Below are 19,483 nucleotides of genomic sequence, written 5' to 3' on the forward strand. Positions count from 1 at the left end.
GAGGCCCACAATGAAAAGGAGTTTACCACGCCTGCCCTAGAGGAACCCTTAAAAACCGTTTTCAGATCTCAGGGAACCATTACTAAAACCAATTCAGTGGGGGTCAAGGGAAAATGGCTCTTACAACGGTGGTCAGTAGGAAGATTGCAACTCCCTACAGGTAGCTACAAATATTTTTGGTGTCATGTTGCTGACTCTGCCAAGTGGCGCTGGTCCCAGAATTATGCAGGCACCATCAGATGGGGCTGGGGGGGGGGGGTCAATCAGCCACAGCTCAAGGAACCCTTAGCAATCTCTGGAGGAACCCTAGGGTTTTCGATAAATAAAAAAATCTCACCATGAACATGCACAGCTGCTTGATGTACTGAAAGATTTTGGTGCTTTGCAACAGGTAGAGCCAGTACTGTGGGAGTTGAGAACGGAGCTGGTTGGAACAGTGGCTTTGCATGTGAATAGTAAACAACAGTAGATGAGAAAAAGTCACCAAACTGCCTAGACACTGCAAGACATGTTTCTATAGCACCTTCTCTCCTACTTGTGAAATCAGATGTTTAGAAGTTTGGTCCTCATGGGCAGACACTGTTCAGCTTCCTTCTATTATACGAGCATCCAACATCCTGTGGTAATTAAGAAACCACAGTAGCTCCACAGTAGCTAAGAAAAAATCAACAAACTGTCAAGACACTTTACGAAATGTTTCTACGTCACCTCTTCTCCTACTTGTGATATCAGAAGCTTTCTAGTATGGTCCTGCCTTCAGGGTGAATTAGGAGTTTGATCCTCATGGGCAGACACTGTTCTGCTTCCTTCCATTATAGGAGCATCCAACAGTATTTGGTAAAAAGGAAACCGTAGTTAAGAGAAAGTCACTGAACTAGACACTGCAAGAAATGTTTCTATGGCACCTCTTCTCCTACTTGTGACATCAGACGCTTAAGAGTTTGCTCCTCATGGTCAGACACTACTTCCTTCCATGATAGGAGCATCCAACATCATGTGGTAATTAGGAAACAACGGTAGCTAAGAAAAAGTCACCAAACTGCCAGGACACTGGAAGAAATGTTTCTACGACACCTCTTCTCCTACTTGTGACATCAGAATCTTAGGAGTTTGCTCCTCGTGGGCAGACACTGTTCTGCTTTTTTCCATTATAGGAGCATCCAACATTATGTGGTAAAAAGGAAACAGTACCTGAGAAAAAGTCCCAAACTGCCTAGACAATGCTCAAAATGTTTTTACAACATCCTACTTGTGAAATCAGACGCTTTCTAGTATAGTTCTGCCTTCAGGATCAATTAGCAAATTGTTCCTCATGGGCGGACACTATTCTGCTTCTTTCCATGATAGGCGCATCATGTGGTAATTACAAAAACACAGTAGCTGAGAAAAAGTCACCAAACTGCCAAGACACTACAAGAAATGTTTCTACAACACCTCTTCTCCTACTTGTGTGACATCAGATGCTTAGGAGTTTGCGCCTCATGGGAGGACACTATTCTGCTTCTTTCCATTATAGGAGCATCCAACATTATGTGGTAAAAAGGAAAGAGTAGTAGCTGAGAAAAAGTCACCAAACTGCCAAGCCACTGCAAGAAAATTTTCTGTGGCGCCTCTTCTCCTACTTGTGACATCGGATGCTTAGGAGTTTGCTCCTCATGGGCAGACACTGTTCTGCTTCCTTCCATTATAGGAGCATCCAACATCATGTGATAATTAGGAAACAGTAGCTGAGAAAAGATCACCAAACTGCATGGACACTGCAAAAAATGTTTCTATTGCACCTCTTCTCCTACTTGACATCGCATTTAAGTACAGTCCTGCCTTCAAGATGAATTAGGAGTTTGCTCCTCATGGGCGGACACTGTTCTGTTTCCTTCCATTATAGGAGCATACAACATTATTTGGTAGAAAGGAAACAGTAGTTGAGGAAAAAAAAAACTAAACACTGCAAGAAATGTTTCTACGACACCTCTTCTACTTGTAACATCAAACTCATTCTAGTATAGTCCCGCTTTCAGGATTTATATTATACTAGGACTTTGCTCCTCATAGGTGGACACTGTTCTGCTTCCTTCCAATATAGGAGCATCCAACATCATGTGGAGGGAGATGCACGGTTAACCACTTAAGACTATCCCACTGCAGGTCTGCTCCAGAATACCTTAGCAGAAGTGTGTGGGGCAACCATAATTCAGGACTTGAAGTGTGTCTTATATCAATACACAGCAGAGGAAGTCATTTTGAGCATATGGCTAAAACTAAGCCTATCTGTTAAGCAATGGCCAACCACGCCATAGTAGCACGTGGCCATGGCTCAGTCAATTGGAGGTTTTGTATGGCTGCCTCCAAATAGCTTTCCGACCAAAAACCAGTCTATGTTAACTGCAGAAACCTTTAACTCTCCCATATTGTGCCACAGACGTGAAAGGGAAACTCTTATTGGCCGCTATGGGCACCCAGGACCGTTCTCCCTTTAGACACCTCTCCATGAGATCCTATGGTCTCCCTAAATATGACTCCTGTCTGTCTGACTCATGTACTTGATAAATACTTAATGAAAAACATACCGACTCTGCTAAACAAAACAGATGATTCTATGTCTGAGCATTATGGATGGGGGCACGCTACATTAACCATTAATAATGAGGTGGAAAGGTCATCCGTGTCTTTGGTTCTCTTTTAAAAGCTTTGACGACAGAAGTGGCAGCTCCTGCAGCTTGCTGCGGGAACACACGGAGAAAGGAGGGTGCAACACAACCGAGCCAAGATGGGGTACAAAGTACGGCAACCCTACCCAACAAATCGGATGTCAATTCACTGAAGCCAGACCTCAAAATGATGACTTGCGATCGGCTAGAATAAAACGACTGCAGTTTGCAGCTTACCGAAAATAAATGTTCTCCATCAATTAGGTAAAAAAAAAAATAAATAAAACACATCTTACCTTGGCTTCACATTTGCGGTGACATGACAGATGACAAACTGAAAGTAGAAAAAGAGAAATCAATTTTAGATAAAAAAAATAATAAATAAATTATATATATATATATATATATATATATATATATATATATATATATATATATATATATATATATATATATATATATATATACACACACACACATATATAATTATATATATATATATATATATATATATATATATATATATATATATATATATATACACACACACACACACACACACACACACCAAATATACACATTAGAAATACCCTTTTTTTTCCCCCCTACAGAATTGTTCACATTCCCTCTGTTCTCACCTACCTATGGAGCCCAGAGAGCTGGGGGGAGGAGAAACAGCAACGCACTGGTCTTTCCAGTGAATGGTTGTGCAGGGGGTGGGGCGTGTCAGCATAACTTCGATCATTGGAGGAGACCAGGCTGAGTTCCCAGCACAGCTAGAGAACTCACCACAGTCTGTGCTGTCATGCCTGGTGTGGTCAGTTTTTATTAGGAAAGCAGAAGGACTGGCAGGTACACCAGAGATTTCACACAAAAAGGAAGCAATACAAACAGAACCGGATACTTTTTCATACAAGTTCATGGTACAGCAGGCACATCTCAGGAATATGAAGTGTTGGGTTTACATATCCTTTGAGAATGGTGTTGTCCACATTAGCGGTAATCTACATATCACCCTAAAACCAGGCGAAAAACTATACGGCCAGTCTAATTACAGCCCAGCCAAAAACTAAATTGACATAGTAGCCCCTGTTTAGGACAAGGGGGCTATACACTTGTAGCACTAACCCCCGAAGGAGCTGCTGAATATTTTTGGGTCTTCTCCGTCACCCCTTACCTGTAGTTTCACCATGTCCGGAGCTTAGAGTCTGTATTAGGCTTGGCGGTCGCCAATGTATGCACCAGTCACTTAACACTTTTAAATGAAGTAGCAGTAAAGAGGTAGAAGAGGAGTTGCAGGGGAAGTTCAGATACCTTATGCAGATCACTCAGGAATTTGAGATCCTGAAGACAAGTACACCTTCAGTCAACAGATCTTTGCCCACCCGGATAGGCCTCTCTCACTGACCCAACAGCCGGAATGACGCACAGACGAAAAGTCTCTGCCACAGACTTGATAAGAACAAAAATGGTTGAACAATCCTCTGCCACAGGATTTAGAATTAGTTGCACGATTACACAGTACCAGAACCTTTAAACCGACCCGGCAGTACTGTGCTGTAGGTTGGTTAGTTATAGGTGTGTCCTCCAAGTTAGTTACCAGGCCCTCCGGAGAGACCAGCCTTCATCCTGGTTCTCTTCAGCAAAGGTCCCTTCACTGGATCTCTTCAGCTTGGCTCGCCTTCTTCCTAACAGGCAAGACAGCCTAAAGGACCACCTCTGCGGTAGTAGGCCCCAGACAGGATTCTGGGCCTACTTATAGCCTCAGGCCAGCGTGGCCCTAAGGCAGGAGAAAAGTCACCACATACCTTAGGCCAGGAGGGGCAGGAGGCAAGCGAGAGAAAAAATGTCCTCTGCTCCTTAAGTACCCTCTCCCAGAATGCACAGCGGCGAACCACCCCCACGGCTGTTTCCAAGAAAAAAGAGCACTCAACACACTTTAGCCTGTTGCTCTTCCAACACTGCCCTGTGGAGACGACGACACCTACAGACGACAGTGTGGAACTGCACGCAACACAGCCAATGCTGGAACAGAAGCTGATTTAGCCATAATATTAAATCTGAACTACATACAGAACAGATACCCACTAAATTTACATGCAAGTGCTTGGTCAACAGGAGCAGGGCGCTACACACTGATATAATTTTTTACCCATAATAATGTTTGAAGACGTAATTCATACCCTTCTTGGCAATGCTAAAATGTATATGGTCCTGCCAATAAAACTTGGTGGCAGGTGGCTAGTTTCCCCCCCCCCCAAAAAAAAAAATAAATATACCACCACTGCGTTTGATTGCCACTCTAAGCTGTATCTGCTTTACAGACGTGAAAGTGAGGCACAAAATAAAGAGAAACTAGTTTCAGAGAGGCACACAGAGGAAAGTTCTCTTCAGCAGGACGTTTCATTTTGAAAGCAGATGTGTGAATTATAGAAAACCTTGCAAATAAACAAACTATGGCAGATCAGACAACAAAGATCTAGAGCACAAGATCCAGCCTGGGATGTACATAGATCCGGGAGAGGCCGTCCTGACGATGTACCTGACAAAGCTCAGGATCAAATCCTCCGCTATCCAGATGACCGGGGGGGGGACGAGACGAAACGTTTCTACCTGTTGTATTCAAATGACGGCTCTGCTTTCTCAGGAATCCCAAATTCTCTTGGCAGTCGCTCAACACTTCCCGACTGAACATGACTTCCAGTAACATAATAATCCCAAGTTCTTGTTGAGTCTGTCAACAGGCAGAACCAGACAGGACCCTGCTATAATACACATCGAAAAAAAATAAATAAATAAATAAAAGAATCGAATTTCTTTATACATTTAGGGCAATATATTCTGCTACATCCCAATAAGCGTATATTGATTGGTTTGCACAAACGTTGCAGCGTCTACAAAACTATGGGATATACAGTTAGGTCCATATATATTTTGGACACAGGCACAATTTTAGATCTTTTCCAGGTATTTTCCTTAAACATACTTAAGTTATAATATCTCAAGTGAGGAAAGGAAAAAGGGATTTTAACGGTGCAATGTAACCAAATAATGATGAGGGAAGATTGTAACAAAAATATAAAAATTAAATTTTTAATAAATTTTAAAAAAGGCACATATAAACATTTATCAATAGAGAGGTAGGCAGGGATTCATATGAGTGGTGGTCATAACAAACAGGTCAAGTTGAAAGAAACATTGCACATTATCCCGACATGTTTCGCTGTATGCTTCTTCAGGGAGACGAAGTGTCTAAATGACCGAATTTCGACCGATTTTTCGTATAGTGTCTGGCCAGCATTAGTGTGGTATTTGCATTTGGAATCTATTGCTGTGAACCTACATCATGCATTCAAAGGAGCTGTCCATGCAAGTGAAACAGGCCATTTTTTTAGATTGTACGCTCTAATGAGCAGGGCCCTCCGATTCCTCTTGTACCAAATTGTAATGTAACTGTAATGTTTGTCTTTATTTTGTTAAGCACTGCGCAAACTGTTGGCACTTTATAAAACCTGTATAATAATAATATAATAATTGCAAGGCTTCAAAAACTAAACAAACCCATCAGAGAGATAGCAGCAACATTAGGAGTAGCCAAATCAACAGTTTGGTACATCCTGATGAAAGAAGAACACACTGGTGAGCTCAGCAACATAAAAAGTCCTGGACGTCCACGGAAGACAACGGTGGATGATCGCAGGATTCTCTCTATGGTAAAGAAAACCCATTCACAACATCCAGACAAGTGAAGGGGACTCTCCAGGAGGTGGGCGTATCATTGTCAAAGTCTACAATCAAGAGAAGACTTCACGAGAGCAAATACAGAGGGTTCACCACAAGGTGCAAACCATTCATAGGCCTGAAGAATAGAAAAGCCAGATTAGACTTTGCCAAAAAACATCTAAAAAAACCAGACCAGTTCTGGAAAAGTATTCTTTGGATGGATGAAACCAAGACTAATCTGCCAGAATGACGGGAAGAAAAAAGCGTGGAGAAGGCTTGGAACAGCTCATGATCCAAAGCACACAACGTCATCTGTGGTCACATGGTGGAGCTTGCAGTGTGATGGTATGGGCATGCATGGCTTCCAGTGGCACTGGGTCATTGGTGTTTATTGATGATGTGACAGAAGACAGAAGCAGCCACATGAATTCTGCAGTGTTTAGAGATATACTGTCAGCCCAGATTCAGCCAAATGCAGAAAGTTTATTGGAAGGCGCTTCACAGTACAGATGGACAATGATCCAAAACACACTGCAAAAGCAACCCAGGAGCTTTTGAAGGAAAAGTAGTGGAATATTCTGCAATGGCCGAGTCAGTTAACTTATCTCAACCACATGAGCATTTCACTTGCTGAAGGCAAAACTAAAGGCAGAAAGACCCACAAACAAAGAACAACTGAAGACAGCTGCAGTTAGAGCCTGGCAAAGCATCAGAAAGGAGGAAACCCAGTCTTTGGTAATGTCCATGGGTTCCAGACTTCAGGCAGTCATTGCCAGTAAAGAATTCTCAACAAAATATTATAAACTAACATTTGATTTAGGATTATATTCATTTGTCCAATTACATTTGAGCCCCTGAAAATGAGGGGGGGGGGGGGCTGTGTATAAAAATGGTTGCAGTTTCTAAAATTTGTACTTGACATTTATGTTCAACCCCTTGAATTAAAGCTGAAAGTCTGCACTTCACATTTATTTGGATTGTTTAATTTAAATTTTATGTTGGTGGCCAAAAATATGAAAAGTGTGCCTGTGTCCAAATATATATGGACCTAACTGTATGTATACTGGATTTTTGTATTGTGTGTGTGTGTGTGTGTTGCTGGCTGGGAAGGGGTTAAACATCAAGGGCCATCAAAGTGTTAAATTTGTGCCTAACCAGTGTTTTTGTGTGCTGCTTTCACTAAGGGAAGGGATGGATTTTTTTTTTTGCCCCTTCAAAACAGCAGGTGCCAGCGAACATCTATTGGCTGGCACCAGGTGATCGGCATGTTCTGTGTCAAATCACAGTACAGGCGTGGCACCAGTGGCCCGGGCTCGCACCCCCTACCCAGAACTCCTGGATCACGTACTAGGTATGTACTAGGTATGTGATCCGGCGCAGGAGAGCCGCTCTGCTACCGCACAACAAAGTTATGCGGTCGGCGAGTCGTTAAAGGTCAGCAGCCACAGTATTTATTTCTGCTGACTTTTCGTTTTTTCATTCTATGGTAACGATACTTTTTAAATGATGTTAAAAAGCAATATTTGAGTTGAGTTATCAACTTCATCGTGAACCCCCCCCCCCCCCCCCCCCATCCTCCTCACCCAAATAAAAACGGTGTTTTATTGGCACCACCCAATCCTGTTCCAAACTTTCAACATCTAATGAAAACACATTTTGGGGAGTGTCGGAGGATTTTCCACGAAGGTCCCAATAATTGCACCCCCCCCCAGGCCAGGCAGAGCGCCGTCCTGTACAATCCAGTCATTGTGCCCGCTGCGCTCGGTGCACCTGGCCTAACGCGGGGGGATTTAGCACAGGAAGTAACACGTTTGGGTTAGGTTGGGCTCAGCTCGCCTTTCATGACTCTGCGGCAACCAACCAACCCCCCCCCCCATCCCCCACCCCCCCACATGAGCCGCAGAGCGGGCGCCAGCAATTTCAGGGGTGCCGTGTACACAGCGAACTTCCTGCAATTTCAGAACAGACGCACCAATTCTACGAAACGCGGGACATCTTATTACCTTCTGTTATTATAAGGAACACTCCCCCCCCCCCCTTGATGAGGGGATCTGAGCAAAATCTTAAAGGGGAACTCAAATGTATTTTCAAATTCTTATTAAACCTTTTCTTGAGAGTCTTTAACCACTTGCCTACCGGGCACTTATACCCCCATTCCTGCCCAGGCCAAAATTTCAGCTTTCTGCACTTTCACCGTTTGAATAACAATTGTGCGGTCGTGCAACACTGTAACCATATGAAATTTTTATCATTTTTTTCACACAAATAGAGCTTTCTTTTGGTGATATTTATTCAACAGTGGGGTTTTTCTTTTTTGCTAAATAAATGAAGACTGAAAAATTTGAAAAAAAAATTATTTTTCATAGTTTCTTATAAAATTTTGCAAACAGGTATTTTTTTCCTCTTTCACTGATGAGGCGGCACTGAGGAGGAGGCACTTATGGGCACTAATAGTCACTGACGGACACTGATAGGCGGCACTGGTGGGCACTGAGGAGGTGGCACTGATGGGCGCTGATGAGGCGGCACTGAGGAGGAGGCACTGATGGGCACTAATAGGAACTGATGGACACTGATAGGCAGCACTGGTGGGCACCGACGGGCGCTGATGAGGCGGCACTGAGGAGGCACTGATGGGCACTAATAGGAACTGATGGACACTGATAGGCGGCACTGAGGAGGAGGCACTAATGGGCACAGATTGGCAGCTCTGGTGGGCACTGTTGGGACTGCACTGATAATCAGTGTAGATGTCCCTATTAGAGAAGCCGGTTAAGGGGTGCCGATAACCAGCTTCTATTTACGTCCGTGATCAGCTGTGATTGGACAAAGCTGATCACGTGGTAAAGAGCTGCCGATTTGCTCTTGACCTCAATCTGTAATCAGCAGTGTCCTCCGGACACTGCAATCACAGAGGGAGCTGCCTGCGCCCCGCAGTGGGCGGGATCACAGCACGCTGTCATATGACGCCCTCCAAGAACTAGCCAGCCGTGCTGTAGTCGTAACTCAGCTAAAGTGCGGTCATCATGTGGTTAATAAAAATTGATTGTTTGCTTGGTTGATGTTCCATATTTTAAAAGGAAATCATTGTACAAAAATTTGTATGAAAATACTCTGAACATTCGATGAACCTGATGAAAGGCATTTCGAAATTTCATTTGATTATAACGCGATATTAAACCCAAAAGCAAAGGATAGGCCACCCTGAAGAGATGAGTTTTTCAGGGATCGCCTAAAAGTGGACAGAGTAGGAGATAGCTGGACAGATTTGGGGGTAGTGAGTTCCAGAGGATGGGAAAGGCTCTGGAGAAATCCTGGAGATGAGCATTGGGAGGAGGAGACAAGGGAGCTAGAGAGCAGGAGGTCTTGAGAGGACGGTTTGGGTGATATTTGGAGACAAGATTGTTGATGTAGCTCGGGGCAGAACTGTGAATGGCTTTGTAGGTTATTGTTAGCATTTTGAATTTTATTCGTTGGGCAATGGAAAGCCAGTGGAAGGATTGACAGAGAGGACTGGCAGCTGGAAACCGCGAGGAGAAAAACATACTCCCTACAGGACCTCAGATCATGTGCCGAGTGTCCCCAAATAGGAGTTTCCTCATCCTCGTTGTTCACCTTTTTTTTCAAACTAGACTCTCTGGTCCTTTCATGCCTCCTGTGATTGCCTTCAGTCTGGTCTTTGGTCTTATGGTGTCTGGTTGACCACCAGAACCATTATCAATTGCAATATATTTTGGGAAGGCTCCGATATTCATTTGCACAGCGCCCCCTGAGGAAGCCCCAAATTTAGGGCGAAACATGTTGGGAACCACACCATCATTCTGTACCTTTAAGGACTGTACTGTAGGAGTCTTTTTCTAGTGCAACTGCGTTGTTTTTATGTATTAATAAAATGTATACTTTTTTATTAATTTTTACTATTGATTTAATATGCACCCAAAAAATCCCACAATCTCCAATATACAAATTGGCAGAGAGGAGTGGCGGACACTGAACAGTGGGTAAGGTGGAGGAGTCTGGCAGCGGCATTCGTGATAGACTGAGGAGGGGATAACTTGGAGAGGTAGGCCCTCAAGAGGAGGGAGTTACAATAGTCAAGGCGAGAGATAACGAGGGAGTGAATAAGTTGCTTAGTGGTGTCAACCGTTAGAAAGGGGCGTATTTTGGAGATGTGTCGAAGGTGAAGTCTGGATGATTTGGATAGTGATTGGATTTGGGGCTGAAAGGATAGGTCAGAGTCTAGGATTACACCTAATACCTTGGCATGAGGGGTTGGACTGATGGTTGTATTATTGATCTTGATGGAGAAGTCGGGCTGGAGGAAAATTTATGAGCTCAGTTTTAGGAAGAATGAGTTTGAGGAAGTGGTGTGACATCCATGTTGATATATCAGTTAGTAAGTTAGTAATGTAAGAGGAGACTGAAGGAGTGAGGTGTGGAGTAGAGAGATGGAGTTGGGTGTCGTCAGCATAGAGGCGGTACTGGAAGGCATTGGAGTTGATTAACCAACCAAGAAAGGAGGTGTAAATGGAGATGAGAAGGGGTCTGAGGACAGAACATTGAGGTATCTCTACAAAAAGAGGAAGTGGAGAGGAGGAAACAGAGTTATAGGTCACACTGAAGGAGCGCTGTGATAGGTAGGAGGAGAACCAGGAGAGAGCGGAGTCTTGAAGGCCAAGAGAGTGGAGTTTTTTGAGGAGATGGTCAACAGTATCAAAGGCTGCAGGGAGGTCAAGTGACAATGTAGACAAAGAAAGAATTACTCCTGCGCTTGTGAAGGCGTTGTTGGTAGAGTGTGGTAGTACTTACAGAAGAAGAAAAATAGAAGAAGATGATCATGCGTGTCCTGCTGCCTAAACTGACCAGGGGTGGTCCGAAGAAGGCCAAGTGGAAGAAAAGAGGTGGAAGGCGCGTGATCAAACGCTTGGATCAATATGATACAATTTATTCATATACAAAATACATAAATGCATATAAAAAAAGTTCCTAAGTATACATAAAAGCTGGGTTACAAAATATACACATTTAGAAATTAAAAGTTTAAAAGTTAGACATGCCCACGCAAGGACAAGTACTCAAAGGTGGGCTTTTAGGAAGATTGAGTTTGAGGAAGTGGTGCGACATCCATGTTGATATATCACTTAGTAAGTTAGTAATGCGAGAGGAGACTGAAGGAGTGAGGAGTGGAGTAGAGAGATGGAGCTGGGTGTGGTCAGCATAGAGGTGGTACTGGAAGCCATGGAAGTTGATTAACTGACCAAGAAAGGAGGTGTAGATGGAAATGAGAAGGGGTCTAAGGACAAAACCTTGAGTTATCCCTACAGAAAGAGGAAGTGGAGAGGAGGAAACAGAGTTATAGGTCACACTGAAGGAGCGCGGTGGTAGATAGGAGGAGAACCAGGAGAGAGCGGACTCTTGAAGGCCAAGAGAGTGGAGTTTTTTTTGAGGAGATGGTCAACAGTATCAAAGGCTGCAGGGAGGTCGAGCAGTATGATTATGGAGTCGTGGCCATTGGTTTTAGCAGTTAATAGGTCATTAGTGAGCTTCAGTAGGGCTGTTTCAGTGGAGTGTAGCAAGCGAAAGCCAGACTGTAAGGGGTCAAGAAGGTTGTTGTCAGTGAGTAAGGGGTCAGGAGAGAGTATGAAATCTCTCCAGCGGGAACACAAACCGCAATAAAAACGCGACAGGGGTCCCACTCCTTCGACATTCTGTGCAAAACTAAGGAAAAAAAAAGTTTTGGCTTTAAAAACCCCTTAGATAACAGATCTTGGCACAAAACCGGACTATTCAAAATGAAAAAAATAAATAAATAAAGGTTTTGGCCTTAGAAACACTTTAAGGGTTTGTCTTCCTGTGTTTGACATGTACTTGAAAACACACATTAAAAACGCAGGTCATCTGATTCCAAGTGACTTCAATGGAAAAATGGATGATGGGTTTGCAGGTGTGTTTGATCTGATCAGGGTTGGGGGGGGGGGGGGGGTGCAATGCATGCTAGCACATTATGCCTTTGCCTTGCAGGTAAGAAAAAAAAAAGAAAAAAAGATTGTGAGTTCCTATGAGCTGGGAACCACGATCGCTCATCTCCTATAGTCAGTCCCATCCCCCGCAGTTAGAACACACACACAGGGAACACAGTTAAACCCCTTGATCGCCCCCTAGTGTTAACTCCTTCCCTGCCAGTGACATTTATACAGTAATCAGTGCATTTTTATAGCACTGATCGCTGTATAGTTGTCAATCGACCTAAAAATGTGTCAAAAGTGTCCGATGTGCCCGCCATAATGTCACAGTCTCAATAAAAAAAAAAACGCAGATCGCCACCATTACTAGTTAAAAAAAAAAAAAAAAAAAGATAATAATAATAATAAAATAATAATAGAAATGCCATAAATCTATCCCCTATTTTGTAGACGCTATAACTTTTGCGCAAACCAATCAATATACGATTATTGCCATTTTTATTACCAAAAATATGTAGAAGAATCCATATCAGCCTAAACTGAGGGAAAATTAGGCTATTTATTACAGCAAAAAGTACAATTTTTTATTTTTTTTTCCAAAATTGTCGCTCTTTTTTTTATTTATTTATAGCGCAAAAAATAGAAACCGCAGAGATGATCAAATACCACCAAAAGAAAGCTCTATTTGTAGGAAAAAAAGGACGTCAAGTTTGTTTGGGTACAGCGTCGCAAATCGACGCAGTGCCATATCGCAAAAAAAATGGCCTGGTCACGAAGGGGTAAAACCTTCCGGAGGTCAGCTTTAGTAAGCAGTGATATCATTTCATTTCCCGTGACCTGTCCCTCCCAGGCTGGAAGTGACCAAGTGGCCAAAGCGGCAATAGTCAGAGGCCTGGGATGATAGACTAGAGGGGGGGGCGGGATAACCTTTCGGCCCCTTTCAGGAGACCCGTGTCATGTGGGGCAGGTGTGCCGGCCGTGGCGGCCTTCTGTTCTGCATTAGTGGCTCAGTGGCCAGAGATTAACATGTATGTGAAATATGTGAATTGGCCCCGTGACGTGACGTGCAGCCAGACGCCAGGAAATTCTTCACATATACAGCAGAAGAGAGGGAAAAGCGCAGGCATAATAGGAGTTATAATTGAATCACAACATTCCACCTAATCATAGGAAATGGGGGGGGGGATAAAGATGGGTCTGAAAAGCTGCATTAACCCCACCGCTGCCGGACCTCCGCAACAAGCTTGTACAAGCAGCAGCTTAACGGCTATGAAAGGACTACAATTCCCAGCAAGGCCTGCATGGGACCAGAATGATCCTCCAGTGCCGCTACTGCGATCCAACTGTGAATTTTAAAGTGGAACTTCACTCCCTCGATCGACATTATTATTATACATCCATAGCTCCCAACTGTCCCCAATTTCGAGGGACTGTCCCTGATTTGGAGCAATGTCCCTCTGTCCCCATTTCCTCCTCATTTGTCCCTCATTTTGGTCTGATCTATATCGTTGTATATAAAATGCTTTTTTTCTATCAAAAAGTGTTTTCCAGCGCTAAACCTTTCATCTGATTTCTAAATTGCTGCATTTGTAAATTTCAAAAGCCAATATAAAGGAATAGTAGTGGTAAAAAAAAGCACTTGTGGGTTTAACAAATCTTGTTTTTTTTGTACAATTCTCCTTTAAAGGGGCGTGGCATGGGGTGTGTCCTATGCCTGCATGCTTTTGCTGATAGGTGTCCCTCATTCCCATCTCAAAAAGTTGGGAGGTATTACACAGGAATTATATACAGTGCTGCTGGAAAGTATTCACAGCGCTTCACTTTTTCCACATTTTTATGTTATGTTACAGCCTTATTCCAAAAAGGATTAAATTCATTATTTTCCTCAAAATCAACCCACGTGGCCAAGATTTCCCCTGATGCCCAGGCCTATCCTGTGTCCGCCCACCCCCTCTCCGCAGCGCTGCCTGCTTCACTCCTCTCCTCGACTGCGGGATGCCGCTGCTGGCACATGGGGGGGGGGGGGGAGGGGGTAGCTTTAGGATGGAGAGCTGGGGAAGGGGGCAGTACATGTGTCATTTACTGGCTCCTTCCTTGTCCTAGCGAACACAGCGAGTGATCAGTACAGATCACTCCTATGTCCATTCATAACTGAAGCGTAGTAAACTGTGTTTACTATGCTCCAGTTTGTGAACAAACAGGAAGCCGCTCAGCACAGAGCAACAGGGGCATCCGGAAAGTATTCACAGCGCTTCACTTTTTCCACATTTTGTTACGTTACGGCCTTATTCCAAAAAGGGATTCAATTCATTATTTCCCTAAAAATTCTACAAACAATACCCCAGAATGACAACGTGAAAGAAATTTGTGTGAAATCTTTGCAAATTGAATTAAAAAAAAACAAAAAAACGAAATGTGTATTTTTTTTTTTTAGACATGTAGCAGAATACATTTTGGCCCAAATTTCTGTGGAAATTTGATTTTTTTTTTTTTTTTGGGGGGGGGGGGGTATGTATTATAGCAGAAAGTAAAAAAAAAATGTTTTTTTTTTTTTTGTTTTTTTCAATTTTAAATTCAATATTTTTAATTCATATAATAAAAAATATAAAAACTCAGTGGTGATCAAATACCATCAAAAGAAGGCTCTATTTGCCTGAAAAAAAAATAAATGGTATAAATTTCATTTGGGTACAGTGTTGCACGACCGCACAATTACCAGTTAAAAGTAGCGCAGTGCTGAATAGCAAACAATGCCCTGGTCATGAAGAGGGTAAAACCTTTCTGGGAGTGAAGTGTCTAATCTCTTCACCGGCCCTTTAAGAGGTTATTGGCGCAGGGCTTAACCACTTCATACCCCGCCCATAGTCAAATGACGTCCCATCCGGGCGTCATATGACGTCCTCGGCTTCCCGGCCGTCTAGGGGACGCGCCCGCCGCGTCACTCGGGATCCAGTGCGCGTGCACGGGGGCCGCGATGTAGGTCCAGCACCCGCGATTGCCAGTAACAGAGCCGGGACACGCACAGATTCACGTCCTGTCGTCAGGTGAGAGGAGACCGATCGTGTGTTCCCAATACAGAGGAACATCGATTGGCCTTCTTCCCTTTGTGAGTCCCCTCCCCCCACAGTTAGAATCACTCCCTAGGTAACACACTTAACCCCTTGATCGCCCCCTAGTGTTTAACGCCTTCCCTGCCAGTGACATTTATACAGTAATCACTGCATTTTTATAGCTCTGATCGCTGTATAAATGTGAATGGTCCCAAAAAAGTGTCAATAGTGTCCGATGTGTCCGCCGCAATGTCAGTCATGATAAAAAAAAAAAAAAAATCGCAGATCGTGGCCATTACTAAAAAAAATAATAATAATAAAAAAAATGCCATAAAAAACTATCCCCTATTTTGTAGACATTGTAACTTTTGCTCAAACGAATCATTATACGCTTATTGAGATTTTTTTTTACCAAAAATATGTAGAAGAATAAATAATACATAAAATAATAATAATAAAAATGCCATAAATCTATCCCCTATCTTGTAGACGCTATAACTTTTGCGCAAACCAATCATACGCTTATTGCCATTTTTTTTTACCAAAAATATTTAGAAGAATACATATTGGCCTAAACTGAGGAATTTTTTTTTTTTTTTTTTTTTAAATTGGGATATTTATTATAGCAAAAAGTAAAAAATATTGTGTTTTTTTTCAAACTTGTTGCTCTTCTTTGGTTTATAGCGCAAAAAATAATAACCGCAGAGGTGATCAAATACCAGCAAAAGAAAGCTCTATTTGTGGGGAAAAAAAAATGATAAAAAAAAAAAAATTTTAATTTGGGCACAGCGTTGCATGACCGCGCAATTGTCATTCAAAATGCGACAGCGCTGAAAACTGAAAATTGGCCTGGACAGGAAGGGGGTGAAAATGCCCGGTATTGAAGTGGTTAAGATCGTGTGACCGCTGTGATTGGATGTCACAGCGGTCACGTGATCCGAAAAGCTTTCGGTTGGGGCGCCGGTAACTGTAGCGGGAGCGCGCAGCGGGTGTGCGCCGCTCCCAGCACAGATGTACTGACTGAAATCCACGCAAAATATGCAGACTCTCGACGCCTGGTCCTTAGCCGCATATCGGCCAGCACCAAGGGGTTAAAAATTAATGAGATCATAATTTTTTTTTATTCTGGTGTTTGATGTGAACAATAACTCAAGCTCACGACCTCTATCTACAATCCTGTATCTGCAGGATTGTATGCATTTCACTGCTACCCCACGATTGGTTCATTAGATGATTGTACACATAAGCAGGTGTGCACAGCTGTCCAGGACAGGTTCTCTTTAGAAATCCGCTCTGACAATCAGAACCAATTCCCCAACGTCCAGCAGGAAAACGTAAACGCTCAACAGCTTCAAAAAGAGATTCTTGGAGGCCGTGCCGTGCAATAATGCGCAGTTCATTGTTGTGCTTCCTCAGCTCTCCTTAGGTGGGGTCGCTGTTTCCTTTCCGTTCGCCATTAATGAGGTAACAATCTGTTCAATCAACATCCGAAGCCGGGGGGGGGGGGGGGGGGACGTTCACTGACATGATCGTCCTCCTGAATCCGCGGGAGTTCTCGGCCTCCATTGCAGCCTTTCCATGGATTTCACAGTACAGTAAAAACCTTGGTTGGAGAGCGTTTTGCAAGACAAGCAACATTTTTTAATACATTTTGACTTGATACAAAAGTAGCGCCATATCACAACTAAGGCCCCTTTCACACTGGGGCGGTGGGGGCGTCGGCGGTACAACAGCGCTATTTTTAGCGCTGCTGTACCGCCGTTCTTGCAGCGGTATTCGGCCGCTAGCGGTGCGGTTTTACCCCCCGCTGGCGGCCGAAAAAGGGTTAAAATCCCTCGTACAGCGTGGCTATAGCCGCGGTATTACCGCGGTATAGCCGCGCTGTCCCATTGATTTCAATGGGCAGGAGCGTGGAAGGAGCGGTGAATACACCGCTCCTTCCCCGCTCCAAAAAAGCGGTTTGCAGGACTTTTTTCACCGCCCTGCCTGCGCACCGCTTCAGTGTGAAAGCCCTCGGGCTTTCACACTGAACAAACAGCGGAGGCTGTTTAGGGGCGGTTTTCAGGCGGTATTTTTAGCGCAATACCGTCTGAAAACCGCTCCAGTGTGAAAGGGGTCTAAGTATAAAAGAGAAGAGAGGCGCCTCTAAGTGTAGCAATATGGTTACATTTAATCAGGGCTTTTTTTCAAGGGAAACTTGGTGGAACTCCGTACCACCACCTCTGGCTCAGACCCTTTGGTGTCTGCTCACCACAATCACTTGTAATCACAGAAGTCTGGTTTCTGTGTTTACAAGTGACAGCTCTGCACTGTGTGTAACCCCCCTGAACTCTGCACTCTGTATGTAATGCAATCCTGGTATTCAATGCCCCTTTAAGACCGTTCTACTGTTTTCGTGAAATTTGACGAATATTGATGCAGAATGGTGGACTCGGCCCCCCCCCCCCGATGCCTGCATCATTGGATTTGATTGACAGCAGCGGGAGCCAATGGCTGCGCCGCTATCAATCTATCCAAGCAAGAGCCGAGACAATGGGCAGAGGGGAAGAGCGCATCTCCGGTGTGGGAATTACGGGGCTCAGGTGAGTAAAACGGGGGGGGGGGGGGGGCGTGCGGTCACTCCCAGAAGTTTTTTCACCTTATTGCATAGGACGAGGGTTTACAACCCCTTTAAAAGGAAGCTAATGTACAGCACCCTACTGGCCCCTCCCACCAGCCATAATCTGCCTGCATGGCATAGAGAAGCACAGGGATCCAGTGATGACACCACTAGATCTAAATATATATAATGAAAATGGAAAGACTTTATCAAAAAAAAAAAAAAAATCATGGGGAAGGAAGAAGGAAGCAGACAAGGCCAACAAATCTTGCATAAGTAAGCCTACACAATCAGTCGGGATTTGTAGTTCCACAAAGGATTTAAAGCCCCGACTCAAAACTAGGATCTGGGTGGGGGGGTCCCCAAAAAAAAACCCCCCGGAACTTCTAATCCCACATGGACTGGACGGGCTCAGTTTGCAAAAACCGCAGAGATGACACCCAGACCAGCGGCCCACCGAGGGGTTAATCTGTGAGGTCACCATCTGGCCGCAGCAAGACAGCCGGACGAAACAGCGTTATCGGGGGCAGTCAGGTGCGCTGCGCCGTCCACTCCACTTTTCCGACCTTTCACTGGGGAGGAAAAGTCCATTTAGGCTGCGACAATACGAACTTCCTCTCCGCCCCACGGGGACTCGCAGTCCGGAAAAACTGGGCCAAGGAGAGGAAAAGAACGCCGAGGATTCTGCCTGGGGGCAGGAAAAGCAGATTTAAAGCAAAAGTGTCACTGACATTCCAGCGAATGTTTACATCCCTGACCGCATTTAATCAGCCGACGCGTCGATCGGGCGCTGAGGTCACACTTCGTATACGTCTGGCTCTCTCTCTCTGCGTTCAGGCCCGAGCTAAATTTAGACACCCCAGAAAAAAAAACAAAAAAAAAAAAAAAACACAATGGGCCTTTTACTGGCCGCAGCTTGATACGCCGATGATGGGGCGGAGCGGGCGAAAAATTTACAGTAAGAGGCCAATTACACCGAGCCGGCTGGAATGCAGCTTTAAAAAAAAAAAAAAAAAAAAAAAAAGGGTAGTTATGCAAGAACACCAAATATAATCCAACCATAGGATTATTACTGGAATAATGTGCAATAAAGAAGGCATTCACACAACCGCAGCAATGTCCACCACCAACAAAAGAAACTCAAACGTTCTGAAAAATGCAGGCTACACCGCGGTACAATATACAGTGAGGGGAAAAAGTATTTGACCCCCCTGCTGATTTTGTATGCTTGCCCACTGACAAAAAAATGATCAGTCTATAATTTTAATGGTCGGTTTATTTTAACAGTGAAAGACAGAAAAACAACAAAAATATCCCGAAAAAGACATTTCAAAAAAGTTATATGAGTTTTTATGAGTGAAATAAGTATTTGATCCCCTATCAATCAGCAAGATTTCTGTCTCCCAGGTGTCTTCTCTACAGGTAACAAGCTGAGATTAGAAGCAATCTCTTAAAAGGAGTGTTCCTAAGCTCAGCTTGTTACCTGTATAAAAAAAAAAA

At 43.8% G+C, this 19,483-nt stretch overlaps 1 protein-coding gene across 9 annotated transcripts in view; it reads right to left on the reverse strand.

The window, feature by feature from the left end:
• The window catches only part of TNS1 (tensin 1), a 673,270-nt gene that overhangs the window by 419,900 nt on the left and 233,887 nt on the right, over positions 1-19,483 (reverse strand). For all 9 annotated transcript variants that reach the window (XR_012245040.1, XM_073634389.1, XM_073634393.1 and 6 more), the window contains one exon: positions 2,945-2,982. Coding sequence is in view for 8 of the 9 variants with exons in the window: in XM_073634389.1 (XP_073490490.1) it covers positions 2,945-2,982 (38 nt within the window). In the remaining variant the exon portion in view is untranslated. The remainder of the gene's footprint in view (positions 1-2,944; positions 2,983-19,483) is intronic.

Source organism: Aquarana catesbeiana, linkage group LG06 (genome assembly GCF_042186555.1).
Source record: "Aquarana catesbeiana isolate 2022-GZ linkage group LG06, ASM4218655v1, whole genome shotgun sequence".
NCBI classification, from domain to species: domain Eukaryota; kingdom Metazoa; phylum Chordata; class Amphibia; order Anura; family Ranidae; genus Aquarana; species Aquarana catesbeiana.